The 20,719-nt window shown below is 41.6% G+C and overlaps 1 protein-coding gene across 2 annotated transcripts in view; it reads left to right on the forward strand.

The window, feature by feature from the left end:
• The first annotated feature begins 9,779 nt into the window (after nucleotides 1-9,779).
• The window catches only part of LOC134343904 (tropomyosin alpha-4 chain-like), a 94,164-nt gene continuing 83,224 nt past the window's right edge, over nucleotides 9,780-20,719 (forward strand). Inside the window, exons 1-2 of one of the 2 annotated variants that reach the window (XM_063042811.1) lie at nucleotides 9,780-10,219; nucleotides 11,747-11,872. In XM_063042811.1, the coding sequence (XP_062898881.1) occupies nucleotides 10,106-10,219; nucleotides 11,747-11,872 (240 nt within the window). In that variant the 5' untranslated portion in view covers nucleotides 9,780-10,105. The remainder of the gene's footprint in view (nucleotides 10,220-11,746; nucleotides 11,873-20,719) is intronic. The other variant, XM_063042810.1, reaches the window with a different exon arrangement.

Here is a 20,719-nt window from a genome sequence, read left to right on the forward strand (position 1 = left end):
GGAGGGTTGTTGACTCAGCCAGCTCTATCACAGGCACTAGGAATCTGAGGAATTTTCAAGAGGATGTGCCTCAAGAAGGTGGTACCCATCATTAAGGACCCTTGCCATCCAGGACATGCTTTCTTCCCATTACTACCATCAGGGAGAAGGTATAGGAGCCTGCAGATCCATGCTTAATGATCATTGAAGTTTCTCCAGAGTGTAACTTGATTCTCTTTTCCTCTCCAAACATCTTCCAAGTGACATTCAGAGTACAGAAAAACCAATTTCATAGCTGCATGGAGGGTGGAGATGGCAAGGGTCATGGAGTGGTGGGCACAGAAACTAGTCCTTCAACCCAGTAGCTCCATGCCAACCATTGTCCTTATCTATGCAAACCGCTCCCCCACTACCCCCCCTTTACCTGATTATAGTTGGAAAGATGGTTAATAATCACTAGCCTGACCATAAAGAGTTTATAGTATTCCTGTCCAGCACGCTAAGGCACAAGAAAGACATACTCAGTAGCATGGAGTGTGCATTAATTGTATCAGACTGTTGCCTAACTACTGTGTGTGACAGATCTTCCATACTTAGTCCGAACCATAGGCTAGATGATCTCAACCATTTCTGAGGACTTCACTTCCCTACCACACCCTACACTAATATTTTCACTGGAGGGTGAGTAAGCAGTAATCAGTCGCAATCCCAACAGGCCATTCAACGATATGGACACACGAGGCTGGGATCTGGAGCAATACAATATACACTGGATGAACTCTGTGGGTTGAGCAGTATCTGAGGAGGGAACTGGAGTGTCGTTGTTCTGGGTGAAAACCCTGCACTTTAACTCACTGAGTTCCACCAGCGGATTGTGCATTGCTGCCATACAGCACTGACCTCTTTTGTGCCAATATCCTGCTTATTGGTGGAATGCCATCCTTAAATGTCAGCAAAATAAAATCTTAGAAATACTCAGCAAGTCACACAGAGAGAGAGAGAGAGAGAGAGAGAGAGAGAGAAGGCATAAATGACCTTTAAGGCATGGAGACAAAATGGATTTCCTCTGGTTACTTTGGTTTCCTCCCACATTCCAAAGATGTGAGGGTTAGTAAGCTGTGGGCGTGCTATGTTGGCACCAGAAACATGGCCCCCAGCACAAACTCATGTTGGTCAATGAGACAAATGATGCATTTTATGGTATATTTCAGTGTTTCAATGTACATGTGACAAATTAAGATCTTTTCCTCACCCTATCTGAACTCTTGAGCTGGACTCAATGTTCACTCATGTAGTTCCAGCTAGAATTGTTAGATTCTGAATCAGAAACAGAAACTGCAACTCCTCTTTCTTAACTTGAAATTATTGAGGTCAGTTTTAGCATTCCACAGTTATTGCAATAACAGAAAATCTCTAAGACATATGAAACCCATTGCTATTGAGGTTTATTCTGGATTGCTTGTCTGTCCCTGTGTCTATTTATCAGACTTATTAAATTTAAGGGATTGGAATAGATCTCATCTGTTTTGGCACTAGTTAAACAAATTATGCTGCCTATTTAATAAACAGCTCCCATGAATGTCCTTAAATGTAGAAAGTGCCTAATTTAGCAGCGTTTGTAAACAGTTGATTTAATGTTACTTGGCAACATAGAATAAGTGGAACTCTGGGTAAAGATATTTTAAATTCACATTAAATCACCACAAAACTTCTAAGTTTCAGCTTGGTAACAAATCCAAAAAACAGCCCATAAAACATAATTGAAATTGTTTAAGATTCTATTGGATCCAAAAAGTTGCAGTGACATTTTTAAATTCCTTCCTTTCAGTCATGCGTAGTGGGTTTCGGATTTCAAGTCCATTCTGACAAGCTTTCTGAGGATATTTTCTTTATGCTATTTTTAATGCATTAAGAACAGAGCAGATATTGTGAACCTCCCTGAGCTAGTAAATTGTTGGTGACAAAAGGATCACTAACTAATAACCCTCCGAATGTCAAAGTTAAAACCTGTGATTAAAAGTGTGTTTGTACAAAGATCAGACAAAACAGGAGAATATTTGTGGCTAGCTTCCCTGATACATGAGCCGAGTCAACAATGGGTCTGGATTCTTGACGTGAATGGCAACAATCTCCTGGTTCTCGTCTTTCATCATGTGTCACACCTTTGGTATTTCTAGTTTTTCATGACTCCATAAACCCATGGCACAAGGACGCCACAAATGAATTTGTTTTATAAAAGTTCCCCCTGAAAATACAAGATTGCCAGCATGACACAAAATGTGAAATTCTGAATACTGAAATTCTGAAAAGGAATATGCAAATGTTTTAAATATTTGGAATATTTGGAAAGGGACTTTTTAACACCTGCAATAAAAATATCGTTTGATTCTTCAGTAGTCAAATTTAGGAGTATTCTGGAATGTGACACACATTCAAGCCAGCTTTTACAACATACATTCAGTGGCCACTTTATTAGATACACCTGTATAACTCATTAATGCAAAGATCTAATCAGCCAATCATGTGGCAGCAACTCAATGCATAAAAGCATGCAGACATAGTCAGGAGCTTCAGTTGTTGTTCAGAGCAAACATCAGATTGGGGAAAACATGATCTGAATGGCTATGACCATGGAATTATTGTTGGTGCCAGATGGGATCAGAGTATCTCAGAAGCTGCTGATCTCCTAGGTTTTCCAAACACAACAGTCTCTACAGCAGAGTTTCTCAACCAGGGTTCAGTGGAACCCTAGGGCTCTGTGAGAGATGATTATTTTTTAAAAATCTGATTTTGAACTTCGAGCAATGCACAATGCTAGCACTTGCAGTGGTGGGCAGTGACCGAGCAGCCTCATTCGCAATTGGCAATCTCATCAGAGGTCTCTCAGCCCAGTATGGCAGTGCACAGTAGGACCGTGTTTATCTGGTTAAGTCTTTTCTCAGTATTTGATGCAAGGTAGAGGGGCTGTTGATATTTGGCGAGTGCTGTATTGCACAGAGGGGAGGACGGCAGGCTGATGGGGAGCGTGAAGTGTGATTTCCGAGCATTGAATGGACTCAGCCAACTTGGATTGTGACTTCAGCCTCCCCCTCCCCCAACTTCCCCTTGTGCTACTGACTGACTTATAGGAGCAAAGAAACTCACCCAGTGTATTAGAAAATTGAGAGAAATTTTCATTGTAAAGAAAGGATGTTACAGACATGTCTGATGGTTCATTGTGGTGATTTTTGAAGAGGAGGTGTGAGATGGAAGAGGAGAATTCTAGACCTAGTTCTACAGACAATTCTGATGAGGTTAATGATGAATAAACACAACCTTCTGAGTCATTTCACAGCACAAGTCCAACAACAGACACAAAAAATCCATCTTTACAAAGAAAACTACATATCAATGGGTTTTACATGGACTGGTGATCCAAGTTGTCCTATTCCATTGTGCCTAGTCCGTGGCAAACAACTTACAAATTTAGTGATGACTGAAGCAAAATTGAAAAGGCATTTAACTGCAAATCACAGCCATATGACACATAAAAGTGCTGATTATTTTAAACGGCTATTGGAATCTCAAAACAGAGTAAAGCATTTGTTAATAAAGTCACAGTAAGTAAAATACTCAGGGAGCAAGTTATTTAGCAACTTATTACCCAGAAAAGGAAAAGTCACACAGTTGGTGAGAACCTAATAATGCCAGCATATAAAATTATGGTGGGTAAAATGCTGGCCAAAATGCAGTATGAGAAATTGAAAAAGTTTCACTCTCAAACAGTATGATAAGTTGACGTATTGATGACTTGTAACATGATGCTGAAGAGAATTTGTGTAATAAACTGAAAAACAGCAGCTCCTCTATCCAGGCTGATGAGTCAACAGATTTCAGCAATGCCACCTTGTAACATTTGTAAGATTTTGTAAGTGATGGTGAAATTCGAGAAAACTTTTCCTATTGCGAAAAGCTGCCTGAAACAAACAAAGGCCAAGATGTATTTAATGTTTTGTCTTCATATCTGGAAACAGAAGGTCTGTCTGGGAGAAACTGTGCTGGCATCTGTACTGATGGTGCCCCATCAATGGTTGGCTCCATGAGAGGTTTCATTTCTCTTGTAATAAAAGAAAATCCTGACGTTATCACTACACACTGCTTTCTTCACCGAGATGTGCGAACATCAAAAACTCTTGGAGATGAAATGAAAAAAACGTTCTAGACGATGCTGCAAAATTGGTCAACTTTACTAATCAAAGACCAGTTCACTCGAGAATGTGAATTTTTCATCATATGAACCAGATGAACAAGTCTCTGCAAGGCCCTGGAGAAAATGTTTTGACTTCAAGTGACAAGATTCTTGGATTTAAAAGGAAACTGAATCTTTGGAGAAATCATGTTGCAAAAGGAAACCTTGAAATGTTTCCACTGCTGCTTGGGCTTGAGAATAAGGAAGGATATCAGAAAGTCTTGAGTCTTATTGAAAACTACCTGGAAGAACTGTGGAACAAAATTGAACAATATTTTTCCGCCTTTTCAACACAAGTGTATGACTGGGTAAGGGGCCCTTTCTCTGAATCTTCTGCTCAGCCTGAGAACCTGACTTTGAGAGAAGAGGAAGAACTGTGTGAGCTGCACTCTGATCATGCACTCAAGATGGGATTTATTGACCTGACCCTGGACACGTTCTGGATTTCTGTGGAAGAAGAGTATCCTATCATTCATAGGACATTTTGCTGCAGTTTTCAACTTCTTACATGTGTGAGCAAGCTTTTTCTTGTTTAATAAGCATCAAGAGCAAGGATAGAAATCACCTCATTTCAGTTGAAGATGAAATCCATGTGTACTTATCTCAAGTTCAACCCACAATTGAGTATTTGTGCAGCAAAAACAAGCACAAATTTGACATGCTAGGCCTATATTTGAGCCTGATCATGTCACTTAGTAAGAAAATGTTTTTCCAAAGTCTTGTATAAAATTGTATTTTAGACTATATTTTTATTCATATTGTTTTGGCTTATGGTTTTTAGTAACTTTACTATTCAACATTATCAATAAATTCTCATGTTGTAGATAGCATTAATTAAAATCAATTTACAACCTTAATTTAAATTAAATCTACTGAGACTATTTTGGAAAAATTAAATCCCATTTTGGCTTAAGCCAGTTAATTAACAGAAATTTGTTAGGTTTGCCTTATGAGTTTTTAAAATTTATGAAAGGTAAGGAAATAGATTAATTGCAAGAAAGGTAAGATACACCTTCTGTGCTCTTTGATGTGTGTTTCCAGCGTGCGCCCCATCTGGCCAATATATGCTGCTCTGCATTCACAGGGAATCCTGTAAGTGCCAGCTGTCCTGAGTCCCAGATCATCTTCGATCATCTTTAGCCCGATGGGGTGCATAGTGGAAACTCGCATTAAGGATCACAAGTTGAAAGAGTGAGCAATTTCAAGTTCCTGGGTGTCAATATCTCTGAGAACCTAACCTGGTCTCAACATTTTTATGCAGCTATAAAGAAGGCAAGACAGCACCTATAAATAATCAGGAGTTTGAGAAGATTTCTTGTGTCACCTAAAACACTCTAAATTTCTACAGAGGTACTATGGAGGGTAATCTAACTGGCTGCATCACTGTCTGGTATGGGGGGACTACTGCACAGGATCAAAGTAAGCTGCAGAGAGTTCCAAGTTAGTCAGCTCCATCATGGGTACGAGCCTCTGCAGTATCCAAGACATCTTCAAGGAGCAGTGCTTCAAAAAGACGGTGTCCGCCATTAAGGACCACCATCACCCAAGATATGCCCTCTTCTCATTGTTAGCATCAGGAAGGAGGTACAGAAGCCTGAAAGCACCACTCAGTGATTCAGGAAGAGCTTCTTCCCCTCTGCCAAACTGATTTCTGAAAGGATATTGAACTGATGAATATTACTCATTTCTTTTTTTGTTTCTGTTTTTGCACTACTTAATTAATTTAGGTATTATAATATATAGATTTACTGTAATTCAGTATTTTTCTTTATTATCATATATTGCATTGTACTGCTGCTGCAAAGGTAACAAATTTCATGGCGTGTGCCAGTGATATTAAACCCGATTCTGATTCCGAATCTGATTCAATTGGCATAAAGAAAAAATAAATATGTCACCATTTTTCTCTTTGAGGTTTGTGCTACATAGTTCGTGAACACTACTTCTCCCCTCCCCCCCCCCACCCTCCGTAAACTGCCTTTTCCAAAAGCTACCTTCATGGTAAGCACTATGGAGCCATTAAAACAAAAACTTCACAGCATCTGAGAAGTTTCTTCCCCCGGGGAGTTAATCTGATCAACCATTCAATTAGCCCCCAGCCTCCTCTTTCTATTATGCCCATCACTTCTCTACGCACTTTAAGCCACTTCTTATGAGGGTTTCAATCAGTTCTAAACCCCAGCGAGTCCAAACCCGGAGCCATCAACCGCTCCTCATATATTAACCTTTTTAATCCTGTGATTATTCTCATGAACCTCCCCTTTCCCTTTCTTAGATAAGGGGCCCAATACTCCAACTGAGGTCTGACCCATTCCTTGCCTAAGCAGACCTAAACAGACCAAAGCCGGACATTAACAAAGACTGCAAAAATTTATTTTGGTGCAAAAAAGGGTTTAAGAAAAAGTACAATTATTCCAGTTTCTGTGTGTTAGGAGAATAAACAATTGTTTAGAGAGTGAATGAGTGGTGGTGTGTTAATCCAGTTAATTTGTGAGAGACTGGGATTAGGCCAGATCGTTATTGAGTGAACAGGAGGCAGGGGCCAGGCTATTTACTTAATGAGTGAGGTAATACTAGACAAGAGATGAAGACGAAGACGAAGGCTTCAGATTCTCGGCTTTGTGTATCGCCTGTTGCTGGGGCCAGGGTTGAAACGCTCGGCAGAGATGGTGCTCGGTGTCGAATAGGTGGTCGGAGGCTCGGAGTTTTTTGGACAGACTCGGAGTTGGACTGTGGTCGGATGCTTCCGGGATGCTGCATCGGCAAGTTGGTGGCGCTGGAGTTTTACCGTCTGCGTGAGATGATGGGACTTTTGAGAGACTTCGAGACTTTTACTGTGCCATGGTCTGTTCTTATCAAATTACGACATTGCTTTGCACTGTTGTAACTATATGTTATAATTATGTGGTTTTTGTTAGTTTTTAAGTCAGTTTGTCAAGTGCTTTCATGATATCACTCTGGAAAAACATCTTTGTCATTTCTTAATGCATGCATTACTAATTGACAATAAAAGGGGACTGTGTGTCCTCATAATCATCATAGAATGATAGACAGCAGGATGCTAGGGATTGGTTAATGAGCTGCACTATGGTGACCTGCTAGATTAGTTAGAGAATAAGTAGTTTTTGTATTGGTTTATTATTGTCACCAAGATACAGACAAAAACTTGTCTTGCATACTGATCATACACATCTGATCATTATACAGTAAGCATTGAGTTCGAACAATAACAATGCAGAATAAAGTGTAACAACTACAGAGAAAGTGCAGTACAGGTAAACGATAAACTGCGAGATCATTAGTAGCTTTTATCAAATGACCTAAGTGGCTGTGGTGATGCCAGATTAGGATGTGAGCAAGTGATGATGCTTTGTTGGTTAGTTAGTTAGTTAGTGGAAAACCAGATGATGCTGGACTGGTTAGTGAATTGGAGAAACAGGTGGCTGATCTGGTTGTGGGTGACAGATATGGGTCTTGTCAGACTGGTTAGTGAGTGAGATCACCAAGATCAGTTGGTGATTATGGATTTCAGGAAAGGGGAAGTTGGGGGAACGCATACCAATCCTCACTGAGTGGAAGGGGTGAGCTGTTTCAAGTTCCTGGGCATCAGCGTCTCAGAGGACATATCCTAGGCCCAACCTATTGGTGCAATTACGAAGGAGGCATGACAACAGCTTTGCTTCATTAGGAGTTTGAGGCAACTTGTTATGTCACCAAAGATTCTCGCAAATTTCTACAGATGGAGAATATTCACTGGTTGCATCACTGTCTAATGCCAATGCACAGGATCCCAAGAGGCTGCAGAGGATTGTAGGGTGGGACTGCTCCATCAATGTCAGGCCTCTCCACCACTGAGGACATCTTCCAAATGTGGTGCCTCAGGAAGGTGGCATTCAATATTAAGGAACCTCACCTTCCTGGACATGTCTTCCTCTCATTGCTACCATCAGGCAGAAGATACGGGTTCTAAATCTTGGAGCTGGGCCTGAAGACCCAACCCAATGTTTTTGGACCTGTTTCTTTCCCTCTGCCTTCAGACTTCTGAATGGTCCATGAACCCATGAACACGTCCTCACTATTCCTCTTCCACAAAACGTTTATATCCATTTATGATGTAACTTATGGTAATTTGTTATGCCTGTACAGTCCTGCTTCCAATGACAGATTTCACAATATATGTCAGTGGCAATCAGCCTGATTCTGAGTGACTGAGCGGGTTTGTGTCACAGCATTCTCGGAATACATGGGCAGGATTAACAAAATTCACAGACTCTCTCGCCGACTGGGAAGACAAAGGTCAACAGGTACATGGTAGCACCACTGCTGACAGATTCCCCTCCCCAAGTGTCCCTGGAGCGTAGGGGAATGAGTGGAGATTTGACAGAGGTATACCAAACTATCAAAGTGCTCAGCAGGGCATTTGGTTCCTGCAACCCATTCCAAGCACAGGAAGGTGGCAGGAGAAGTGAGAGGATTTGATGGCGCTGTGAAATCGAACAGGTCACAGGGAGGCAGGGGAAGGAACCAGCAGGAATGGGGCAAAATATTGGCTATTATACTTTGCACCATTCTATTGTCGTTTCAGTGCTGGTTCCTATATTTATTCTTGCTACACATATTGTTACTCTGTGAGCTGCAGGCAAACATGGAATTTCAGTGCACATGACAATAAACTAATCTGAATCAGAAATATGTTCCTGCTGACAGACCAGATGGGCTGGAAGCCCCCTTCCTCTCTGGTAAGATTATCTGAAACTGAGTAAACTTACAAGGATGTTGCTGGGACTTGAGGATCTGGCAAAGTTAGAATAGGGGAGGAGAAGAGGTATACAAATTATGAGGGCATAGATAGATGATGATGATGATAGATGGTTAGGGTCAAAGCAGGCAGGCTTTTTCTGCTGAGGCTGGCTGAAACTAGAACTGGGTTCATAGGTCAAGGGTGAAAGGCAAAAGATTTAAGAGGAAACTGAGGGGGAACTTTCACTCAGAGGATGATGCAAGTGTGGAGCGAGCAGCCAGCGAAAGTGGTGGACGCAGGTTTGATTGCAACACCTAGGAGAAATTTGGATAAGTACATGGATGGTTGTGGAGGGCTATGATCCAGGTGTGGGTCGATTGACTAGGCAGAACAACAGGCCGGCACGGACTAGATGGGCTGAAGGGCCTGTTTCTCCGCTGTAGTGCTCTATGACACTGTGCGGATTACAATCTCAACAAGAGACATGCATCCATCAAACGCACAAATACAACCCCAATGGACCGAAAACTTCGTATGTTTAAAAAGTATTCAATTAAGAAATGGATGAAATAGAAGTGAGGCAGTTCGGTTTCGAAGGTGGTTCATTTGTTGGTGCTGGACAGTCCAGCACCCACGTTCTCCGTTAGACAGATTTTCGCCCTCCGTCTGAACCGTGGGGCTGACTGTGGCCATGAATTTGAATAGAGAGAAACGAGCGCATTCCACTCCCTCTCCCTCTCTTTCTCGTTTTTTCTCTCTCTCCCCCTCTCCCATATCTCTCTTATCTATTTATCTCTCTCTCTCTCTCTCTCTCGCTGGTTGAGGCTGACTCACACTCCCAAAGACGGCCAGCTCGCCTGCTGCCCACAATCCGTCCCAGCAACGCGCCAGCACCGCCCCTCTCACACTCACCATCCCGCTTTCTCTGCCTTCCCTAAAAAGCCATTCCATTTCTGTCTTTTTTTTTGTTCTTCCGGAAATCCTGCCTACCCCCACCTCCATACCAAACGCAAATATTCTATTTCTCCCGCAGAGCCACGCCGGGAGTCCTCAGTCTAGCTTGGGTCCAGAGCACAGCTCCTTCGTCCAGCGAGAGCCGAAGACGTTTCTCCTCCAGTCTAAAGTCAAGCAACTTCTAACAAAGAGTCAGCAGCACCATGGATGCCCTCAAGAAGAAGATGCAGATGTTGAAACTGGACAAAGAAAATGCCATGGACAAGGCTGATCAGGCAGAATTTGAGAAGAAGGCAGCCGAAGACAGGTGTAAACAGGTGGGGTGTCATTCTAAGTGTACCGAAGGGTGCAGAGGCACAGTCGATACCCCCAGACCTGACGTAGTGTCCATTCTCCGGATGACTTTATAATTTAAATTGGGGTTACAGTATATGTCATTGTTTGCAACTCCCTCGCTCCCGTTTGACTAAAATATCGGTAGTACGGGATGGAAACTGCACCACACGCCACATGCTGGAGGAACTCAGCAGGTTTAACCAGGATTTTGCGTTGACTTTCCGAGTTCCTCCAGCATTTTGTGCGTGCTGCTCCAGGTTTCCAGCATCTGCAGAGTCTGCTGTGTTTAGTTTGGGAACTGCGACTCCTTGTTGTCATTGGGGCTCAGTAAAAGATGCCTCCTTAATACCGCTAAAGGTGACTCCTATCTGAGTCAATCTAATTAAGTAGTTTACTGTCTTACATTGTGAAACACTTTGTTACCTTTTAAAGTTTTTTTTGTTGGTCTCAAAATGAAAGTCTGGGGTTACCCGAGAAGAAAACATTATAGGGATTTGTGGCGTCCACAGAAGACTGGAAAAATGAAGTCCCAGTTACAATTTCTAAACTCCTAGCTAGGTGATAATATAATCTTTGATACAATCCTAACTACTGAGGAACTAAATTGGCGTTGTTTTCTAATCTAGCTGGTTTTAGCTAATTCTCCCTACATCCTTTCCCCTGGTTCTATTTAATGCATTTCCTCTCAAGATTTTTGAGGACAAATAATCCTTTAACTCCAGATTAACTGGAATATTTTCTTTCCATTTTCTCTCCTGTCACTCTGTTCAGTATGTAGTGAATCTTGACCAGGTATTATTCTATTTGCAACTTTCTGTAAACATCACCTACATGATAAAGTTACTTTTCATAGCTCACAGCCATTGAGACCTCTGATATCTGACGTCTGGTTTGATATTAAACCATAGGGTATCGAGCAATACCTTCAAGACAATATTTTAGAAAAGTAGCAGTGGAGCACTTAAGCAGCACAAAAAAAAAACAGATGGCTTTCAATGGGTCAGGCAGCATCAGTGGAGGGATATGGACAGTTGATGTTTTGGGTCGAGACCCTTCGCCCTCATTTCAAGTCTTGACTCAAAATATTGACTGTCTATATCTCTCTATAGGTTCTGCTTGACCAACTGAGTTCCTCCAGCTTTTAATGTGTTCCACCCAGTCCCAATGAAGGATCTTGGCCCAAAGCATCAATTCTTTATTCCTTTCTATTGATGGTGCCTAATCTACTGCATTCCTCTAGCATTTTGTGTGTGTCGCTCTGGATTTCCAGCATCTGCAGAATCTCTTGTGTTCAATGTGTTCCTCTGGATTCCAGCATCTGCAAACTCTTGAAGCCCTACTGGGAAACTTAAACCTTTTTATATGTTGTAATTGGCATTTAACTCCAAAATATTGATTAAAAGCAGTTGTACTCCTTCACTTCATTTGTTCAGTTGTTTCAACTTTCCTGCTGATTAATGTGTCACCTGATGGTGTGTTGATTAATATGTCCTCTGTTGATTCTTCAGCTGGAAGAAGAGGTCGCGAATTTGCAAAGAAAGCAAAAAGCCACTGAAGAGGAGGTGGACAAATACTCTGAATCCTTGCGGGAAGCTCAGGGAAAGCTGGAACTTGCAGAGAAGAGAGCCTCTGATGTGAGTAACTTTGATTGTACAATGCTTGCTAAGTTAACCCTTCTGCCACTGAACCAGTTGCTTTCCCCTGCCATTTCATATAATGTTATTTGCAAAGATAAATCTACGCGGCCTCCAGGAGCATGGAACGTTATCCTGTGAGTTGATATCGCTTTGTCCGTGTAATTTCTCACTGAGCCCTGGCAGCTGCTGGAAATATTTTATTCTTCATCACTGGGACGACCATTTTGCTCATGAAGATTCTTCATTCTTTTTGAGCAGCTCTGCATGTGCTCTGTTATACCCTAAATTTGTTCCCTGAAAACAGGTCAGACTCAGAACACAGGCAACTACATCGTGCAGACTACCTCGGGCATGAGAAGATCTGCATACGCTGGAGATCCAAAGCAACACACACACACACAAAATGTAGGAGGAACTCAGCAGGCCAGGCGGCATCAATGGAAATGAATAAACAGTTGCCATTTCGGCTGAGAGAGAAGGGGGGGGGTGACGCCTGAATTAAAAGGTGGTTATAAATATCCTGGCTTATAAATACCTGACCTATCCCGGGTTATAAAGCACAAGCAAGAGAGAATCTGCAGGTAATGGAAATCCAAGCAACACACACAAAATTCTGGAGGAACTCAGCAGGCCAGGCAGCATCTATGGATAAAAGTACAGTGAACGTTTCAGGCCCAGACCCTTCAGCAGAATTGTCAAAGGGTCCTGCCGAAGGTTTCTCGGCCCGAATCGTCAACCGTACTTTTTTCCTTAGATGCTGCCTGGCCTACTGAGTTCCTCCAGCATTTTCTGTGCATTGCTGGTTATAAACACCTGGCTTATGGACACCCCTTACAAATGAACGAGTTCCCCTAATGTTATTAAATTCAGAAGTCTGACATATGTCATTCGTATGAATGGCAGGGCTAGTGTCCTCTCTATCTACACTTTCAATAATTGTTCTTTCTTATCAGTCTTATGTGCTTTTGATGCCAATTATTACAATATAGTGCTTACCATATTGGGTGAATTTTTTGTGTATTTTTTGCTTTATGGACAAAATTGATTTACAGACAATCTGTAAAAACAGAATCCATTTGTGCCTATATTGCATCACTTGGAAAATATACTCAGAACATAATTTGCTGGATTATCTTCCTTCTGCCCTCCCATACAAATGGGAGCATTGTTAATAGAAAGTTAAAACAGGATTAATCTTAAGGACTGAGTTGTGAATCAGTAAATTGCTTGCACTGCACTATGAAGAATGCAGAGAAAATTCATAAGGATGCTGCTGGACTTGAGGACCTGAGTTATAAGGAAAAGTTGAATAGGTTAAGACTTTATTGTCTGGAGCATAGGAAAATGAGGGGAGATTCCATAGAGCTTTCCAAGGTTATGAGGGGTATTCCACTTTTTCCACTGAGGTTAGGTGACACTAGAACTAGAGCTCATAAGTTTACAGTGAAAGCTGAAATATTTATGGGGAACCTGAGGAGGAACTTGTTTGCTCAGAGGATGGCTTGAGAGTGGAACGAGCTGCTGCAAAATTGGTGGGTGCAAGTTTGATTTAAGAGAAGTTTGGATAACTATGTGGATGGGAGTAGTATTGAGGTCTATGGTCCAGGTGTGGGTCCATGGGAATAGGCAGAATAAGAGTTTGGCACAAACTAAATGGGCCAAAGGGCCTGCTTCTATGACCTAGAAGTATAAATGTGACTGGGAGTCCACTGCCTGCCATGAGTTTAATTAAATTGTAGCCACTAGAGGGCACTGGCAGCTAAATCAGGGCAGACAAGTCTGGCAGATCACCTCATCAGTGCTTCTGACATCGCCAAACCAACTACATTTGGACAGCTCTGTGGAATAAGGTTACTGGTCCTCCAATCCACAATTCCATTGAATAGCAGGAAACAAGTTTTGTGGCCGTGATTGTGCCTGCATTGAATACTGTGATGGGTAGAGCAATGGCTTATCTACAGTCTGAAGGACAAGTCAGAGGATTTCAGACCTTTATCCAATGTGCAAATCATAGAGCATACACAGAGTGATGAAATTAATTTTTCCAGTAATTAATTATGAAGAGAAAATTGAAGTGTAGCAACTCAGTACTGAAAATTTTCAAAATGTAATTATGAGAATTAGGTAGCATAGTGGAAGGAAAGAATGTTTTCAAAAAGCCCTTCAAGAATCATCAAAAAACATCTGGAACAGGTTTCCCCAACCTTTTTTATGCCATGGACTCCAGGTTGGGAACCCCTGATCTAGAGACAAATTCAGTAAACATCAGCATATACATAGAAATCTGACTTTAGTCATCCTTATTATACAGTATAAGGACATTAATTTGAACTTTGAACCTGTGACTTAGGTTCCATCTAATGTGGACTGATGGGTAAAAAGGTTTGTTCTGAATTCTGGTAATGCTCTTTGTCTTCTCAGTCTGTTTCGTAAATAACAGCAAACAAAATACTGAATTTGGCTCTCATTCTGTAATCTTTCTGTGACATGCCACTGTAGGGCACAATATGGTGAATCTGTGGATCAAGCCCAAGGTTTCTACTGAAGTTCCATTATTTGCATTATTGGCCAAATTTCATGGAAAATTATTAGTTTAAACCGGAAATGAAAATGTGAACACCTGGAAGAATATAACTAATCAACAGAGTAATGTTATTCTTACTTCCTACTAAAATTCACTGAGATGTTGCTTATGGAAAATGGACATTCCTAAAATTGTTACCATGGTGACTTTGGTCTCCATGGTATCACAGACATTGTCTTTGATTTTTCGTTGCTCCCTTGCTCTGCAACTTAAAACAAACTTCTCACTTTTCCAATTCTGATAAGGTGTCCTTAATGTGAGGCACAGATTCAGATTCTTGGCCCGTGGATGCCGCCTGACCCGCTGGGTGCTTTGGGCACTTCCTGTTTTCATTCTGGATATCCACCATTTTAGTTTTTACTCCATTTCCTAAAAGCTTGCCTGCTTGGGTTAACATACTTTCTAAAATGAGTGCAAGCCACAGAGTTCCAGCTTCAAGCCTGGGTTGTGCTGAATCAGTCGAAATAATATCTGGGAAAGTGCAGCTGGTCTTGTTTCCACCTCCTTATCATTTTTCAGGGACTTCTGTCAGTATGAGTGTGGGTTTGGATCCTGAACCGGGATACTATTTGGCTGAATCAGACAAAGGTCAAAACAAAAGAGTCAGTGTGTTCAGGAGAGAGAGGTCCAAACAGGCAAGGAGAAGTGAGGATAAAAACCTTGTGTGTGTTTTTTTACTCATTTAAGAGCTGAATCTTAAATTACTGAAAAATTCACGGGGTTTTTAATCCTCATTCTAAATCCTCAGTAAACAGCCATTTAATGATTTGCTGGTGTAACTGTTAAGTGGCTATTTAGTGGAATTTAGTTATCAGGTGGTGTCGTGGCATCAGCACTGGATGACGAGGTGAGTGGTCCCGGGTTCATATCCGGCCAGCTCCTTGCCCGTTTTCCATCCGTGCTGGGTTGAATATTGAGCTAGCAACTTGGCCTCGTAAAATGTAAGAGAAACAGCAAGATTGCCGCCTGATGTGCCACAAGGTGTGGAGAGGAAGTATCAGGAAAGTTCAGAACTTCTGTCAATGCTGTATATAGCTGGGCTGCCAATGTTCAGTCAGTCACAGAGTGCAGGGAAAAGTGATATCCTGCTGAAAGCCACAAGGACCAGAGATGAAGCTGGTATGTCACACTTCACTGTTGCCACTAGCACCTAATTACTCCCTTCAACACAAGAAGGTCGGATAATTTAAACATGTAATTGAAGAAGGGGCTTTTACAGGAATTTGAAGAGTGGCGGCTTCTGAAGGATTGCATTAAACACATGTTAGACACATAGCAAGCATGTGATATGTTTAGTGATTACTGGGAGAGCCAGTTCTCCTGGTGCTCAGCATTCACTCCCACCATATTATATACACTGAAGGTACAAACAGATCATTTAGTCCGGCTGTTCCTTCCGAGCTTTAGCATAATTATATCAGCATGAGCTTCCATGTCAACAGATGATCCTATGAAAAATCTTATATCTGCATACGTTTCTTTCCAAAAGATTTACTGGAGTATACATGACAGAGATCAGGAAAAAAATAACATAATACTGAAAACTCATTAGTGTTAACAAATGTTTTAATTTGTGCACTCTATAAACATTAGGAAGTCTTTTAAGCTAATGTGGAGAGGAGAGATGGACTTCAAACAGTGCTCTGAAACAAGTTAGTCCTTCTTTTAAGGTTGTACACTTTTGTTTGATACTCAGTTTGTCTCTCTACTATTTTGTATTTCTCAATCACTATAAGAAGGTCCAGATCTTCTAAATCCAAGTATATAAAACATATGATGATAGTTTTATTCTACTCAACCAAGTATAATTCTAATAAATCCTTTTTACACCCTTTCCAAGGACAATACATCCTTCCTGAAGTGTGAAATCCAAAAGCCAAAATACTTCAAAAATAGTAGACCTTATCAGCAACATGATGCTTGTAAACACATTTGAGAGCGAGGCAAAGGGGGAGGGAGAGGGAGAGGCAGAGAGAGTGCGGGGTGGAGGGAGAGAGAGAGAGGGGAAGGGGGAGAGAGAGAGAAAGAGAGAGAAAGAGAGAATGAAAGAGAGAAAGATAGATATGAGAGAGAGAGAGAGAGAGAATGATTTAGTTCTGATAATGAGAGGTTTGCAGTCCAGTTAAATTACTTTTTCCAATAAATTGACTTTGTGCTTTATTTTCCCAATTTATCTGATGCATTAACTAGGGTTTTTGTATTAGTTACGCCATTTAATGTCTTTCTATAAATGGCCTTCTTTGTGAAGAGACATTATGAACCAGGCATTAGAGGTAATTGCACCAGGAGTGCCGTGGAACTTAGCCAGCTCAAAAGAAGAGTTTTTAATCAGAAACATGTCTAGGTTAGTCCTATCAAGTCTGCACTTCTCTGATGTTGTTTAAGTTTTTACGACAGTAGATCTTAATTTTAAATAAGCAGACCTTGTGAATGTAATGGAGTCTGATATGACTCATCTAGACAGACAGTCATAGGTAGAGTTAAGAACTGAGCATCCTTTACTTTATGAGACCATAAGATACAGGAAAGAATTAAGCCATTTGGCCCATTGAGTCTGCTCTGCCATTTCGTCATGGCTGATCCCTTTTTCCTCTGACTCTCAGACGTAATCTCCTGCCTTCTCCCCGTATCCCTTTATGCCCTGACTAATCATGGATCTATTAACCTCTGCCTTAAATATACATACAGACTTGGCTTCCACACCTGCCTGTGGCAGCAAATTCCATAGATTCACCACTCTCTGGCTAAAGAAATTCCTTCTCATCTCCGTTCTAAAAGGATGCTCCCTTATTCTGAGGCTGCATCCTCTGGTCCTAGACTCTCCCACCATATGAAACATCCTCTCCACATCCACTCTATCTAGTCCTTTCACCATTTGACAGGTTTCAATGAGGTCATCCCTCATTCTTCTGAATTCCAGTGAATACAGGCCCAGAGCCATCAAACGCTCTTCATATGATAAGCCATTCAAACCTGTAATCGTGTTCATGAATCATCTGGATGATCTAATCATTAACGATAATTATTGTAATAATACATTAGGAAGTACTATCCTAATGTATCAATTTGCTGTTTTAATCAAATCTATAGAATTCTTTATTGATCCGTCTTGAAGACATAACTAGCTGCCTTTAATTCAGTATACCCTTTGGAATTATCGATTAAAGAATAATAAAATGATCAAGAAATATGTCATTTTGATTGTAGAACCACTCAGAATTAGTAGACACTAATAATATAAGGAGGCATTAGGGCTTTGTACTATTTTCCTTCAAGCTGTGTTTCTTTTGTAGCTATGAATGCTTCAGGATGTACAATCTCTTGTAATTTTGTTTACAGCAAATGGGACTTTGTGTCCAGTCCCTACTCATTAAGCGTTGCTTGACTACACAAACTGATACTAGAACGGTAGGAAACCAGAGTTTCTGTAACTGACCAAACCTGCTTACACGGGAGAACAAGTTTAAGGCTGGATGTTTTCTGATTTCTACTCCTGCACTGCCATCCCAGCAGCTTACTACAATAAGCATTCCGTACACAATTAGGCTGCTAAAGTTATGGTGGCACCAGAGACAACCCTCCCCCCCACATGAAACCTTTAATAGGTTGAGAATTAGAGAAAGTAAGATCTCATGCAATTACTTTATCGATATTTGTCTACTCAGTTTTATAGAGCTGAGCTGCTTTTACCTCAGGGTGGAAGAACACTGAAACAATCAGCTCTGAAAATCTACAAATTTCTTTTGAGTCATTTTCTCACTCTCCCCTCCTGAAGTGCTATGCAACACAACAAAGTGCTGGAGGAACTCAGCAGGTCAGGCTGCATTTATGGAGGGGAATAAATGGTCGACATTTCGGGCTGAGACCCTTCATTCGGGCCACCCTGGGCATTCTCCCTTCTCCCCTCTCCTATCAGACAGAACATACAAAAGCCTCAAAGCACCTACTACCAGACTCGGGAACAGCTTTTATCCCATATTATCAGAGTCTTGTATACGATAGATTCTTGGCCTCACAATCCACCCTGTTAAGATCTTGTGCTTTATCGTTGACCTGCATGCACTTTTTCGGTAGCTTTTACATTTTGTTCTGCATTTTTACTTCGATGCACTGTGTAATCAAGTTGCTGTTCAAGTTTAATTGTCATTCAACCACACATGAATACCCATGAATACAGCCAAATGAAAAAATGTCACTCTGGGGCCAAGGTACGAAACACAGTACAAACAGTCACACACAGCACAAAGCACATATAGCACATATAAGATAGCAAACACTAGATAGGATATCAGTGAAATCCAGTTACACAAAAATATATAGTCCAAAACCCTGCCATAAATGTAGCAGTCTGCAGTTGCACACAATACATCTTGTCTTCTGCCAAGTGAACACTAGGGGGCAGCACTGACTCCAGTTTGGGCGCCATGCCACACTGTCTCCTGTGGAGCACACTGACTCCGATGCCTCTCTCCTGGGCAGCTGTAAACAGGCAACACCGCAGCTTAAGGCATAGTCCTCGCCAGGACTGAAGCCATGCAGCTCCCCCTCCATCCACCAACAAACCAGTGAATTGAACTTGCAGCATTCCACATTAACAATGTCCAACAGGGTATTGAGATCCCAAGAAAAGTGACTGGGGCGATCGCTCGCTGTTAGAGTGCCCGCCCCCGTTTGCAACGACTCCCTTGATGCCTCTCCGATGTAGGCAGCAACATGATCCACACCAAGTCCAGCTTCTTCATTTCTCTGCCAGCGAGACACTTGATGATAGGCTAGACCTGCAGTGCTTTAAGTTATTAATGTCTAACAGGATCTTGTGATGGTAAAAAAATATGTTTAAAAAGGACAATAATAGTTTTGGTTGACCCTCTAGAGGCTGCTGTGATCAAATGTGCCGCCATCTTACCGGAAGTTTTGATCTTTGATTTGATCTGTATGAACAGTATATTTAAGACAAGCTTTTACTGTATCTTGATACATGTCATTATAATAAATCAAAAACAGTGCTCTCCCTGGAAGCTGGACTGGGTCTAAGAAATGTTTGTTGTATTCTGCTCTGAGGAGGCTTTTCCTGGAATTTTTAACCAAGCATTGCCACAGGATATGAATATCAGCAGATATTAAACCTTTCACATCTCAGTCTATCATTGGCAATGGATCTCTTGCTATTAATCATCGTGGGTGATGCGGATGGTGCCACATGAGGTGTTGTTGCCTCACACTGGGTTCGGTCCTGATCACTGGTGCTGTTTGCATCTTCTTCCTGTGTCTCCATGGTGGTCCAGTTTTCACCCACGTACCAAAAACATGCATTTTGGTAGGTGAATTGGCTACCAGTAATTGCGCCCAGGTTGAGGATCAGTAGGACAATCTCGGGCGAGTAGATGTGAATGTGGGGGTGTATCAGATGGAGATAGTGTATGGGTGCTTGATGGCTACTTCCTGTACCTAATAACATAGCCACTAAGTGTATGTTTGTGGTCTTCTGCTGCTGTAGCCCATCCACCTCAAGGTTTGGTGTATTATGCATTCAGAGATGCTCTTCTGCACACTACTGTTGTAACATGTGGTTATTTGAGTTACTGTCACCTTCCTGTCGGCTTGAACCAGTCTAGCCATTCTCCTTTGACCTTTCTCATTAACAAGGTGTTTTCACCCACAGAACTGCCGCTCACTGGATGTCTTTCTATGTGTTTTTTGTGCCCTAGAGACTGTTGTGCGTGAAAATCCCAGGAGATCAGCAGATTCTGAAATAGTCAAACCATCCCATTTGACATCAACAATCATTCCAAGGTCAAAGTGACTTGGATCACATTTCTTTCCCTTTCTGATGTTTGGTTTGAACAACAACTGAACCATGCCTACAGGTGTTTATGAATTGAGTTGCTGCCACGTGATTGGCTGATTAGGTGCAGTTATTTATTTATTTCACTTATTTAGAGCTAGAGCACTGAGCAGGCCCCACCGGCTCTTTGAGCTGCGCTGTTAGCAACCCAGCTACCTAACCCTAGCTTAATCACAGGGCAATTTACAATGCCCAATTCACCGGAACATTTTTTGGAATGTGGGAGGAAACCGGAGCATCTGGAGGAAACCCATGCGCTCTTGGGAAGAATGTACAGAGGACGCCGGAATTGAACTCTGAACTTTGACATCCTGACACGCTAACCACTACGCTACCATGGTGCCCTAACACGACCAATTCAAAACCCATTTGGTGAGATACAGGCTGCACGACGTTGATTGACTGTGCTTTCTGT

This window comes from Mobula hypostoma, chromosome 3 (genome assembly GCF_963921235.1).
Source record: "Mobula hypostoma chromosome 3, sMobHyp1.1, whole genome shotgun sequence".
NCBI lineage: Eukaryota > Metazoa > Chordata > Chondrichthyes > Myliobatiformes > Myliobatidae > Mobula > Mobula hypostoma.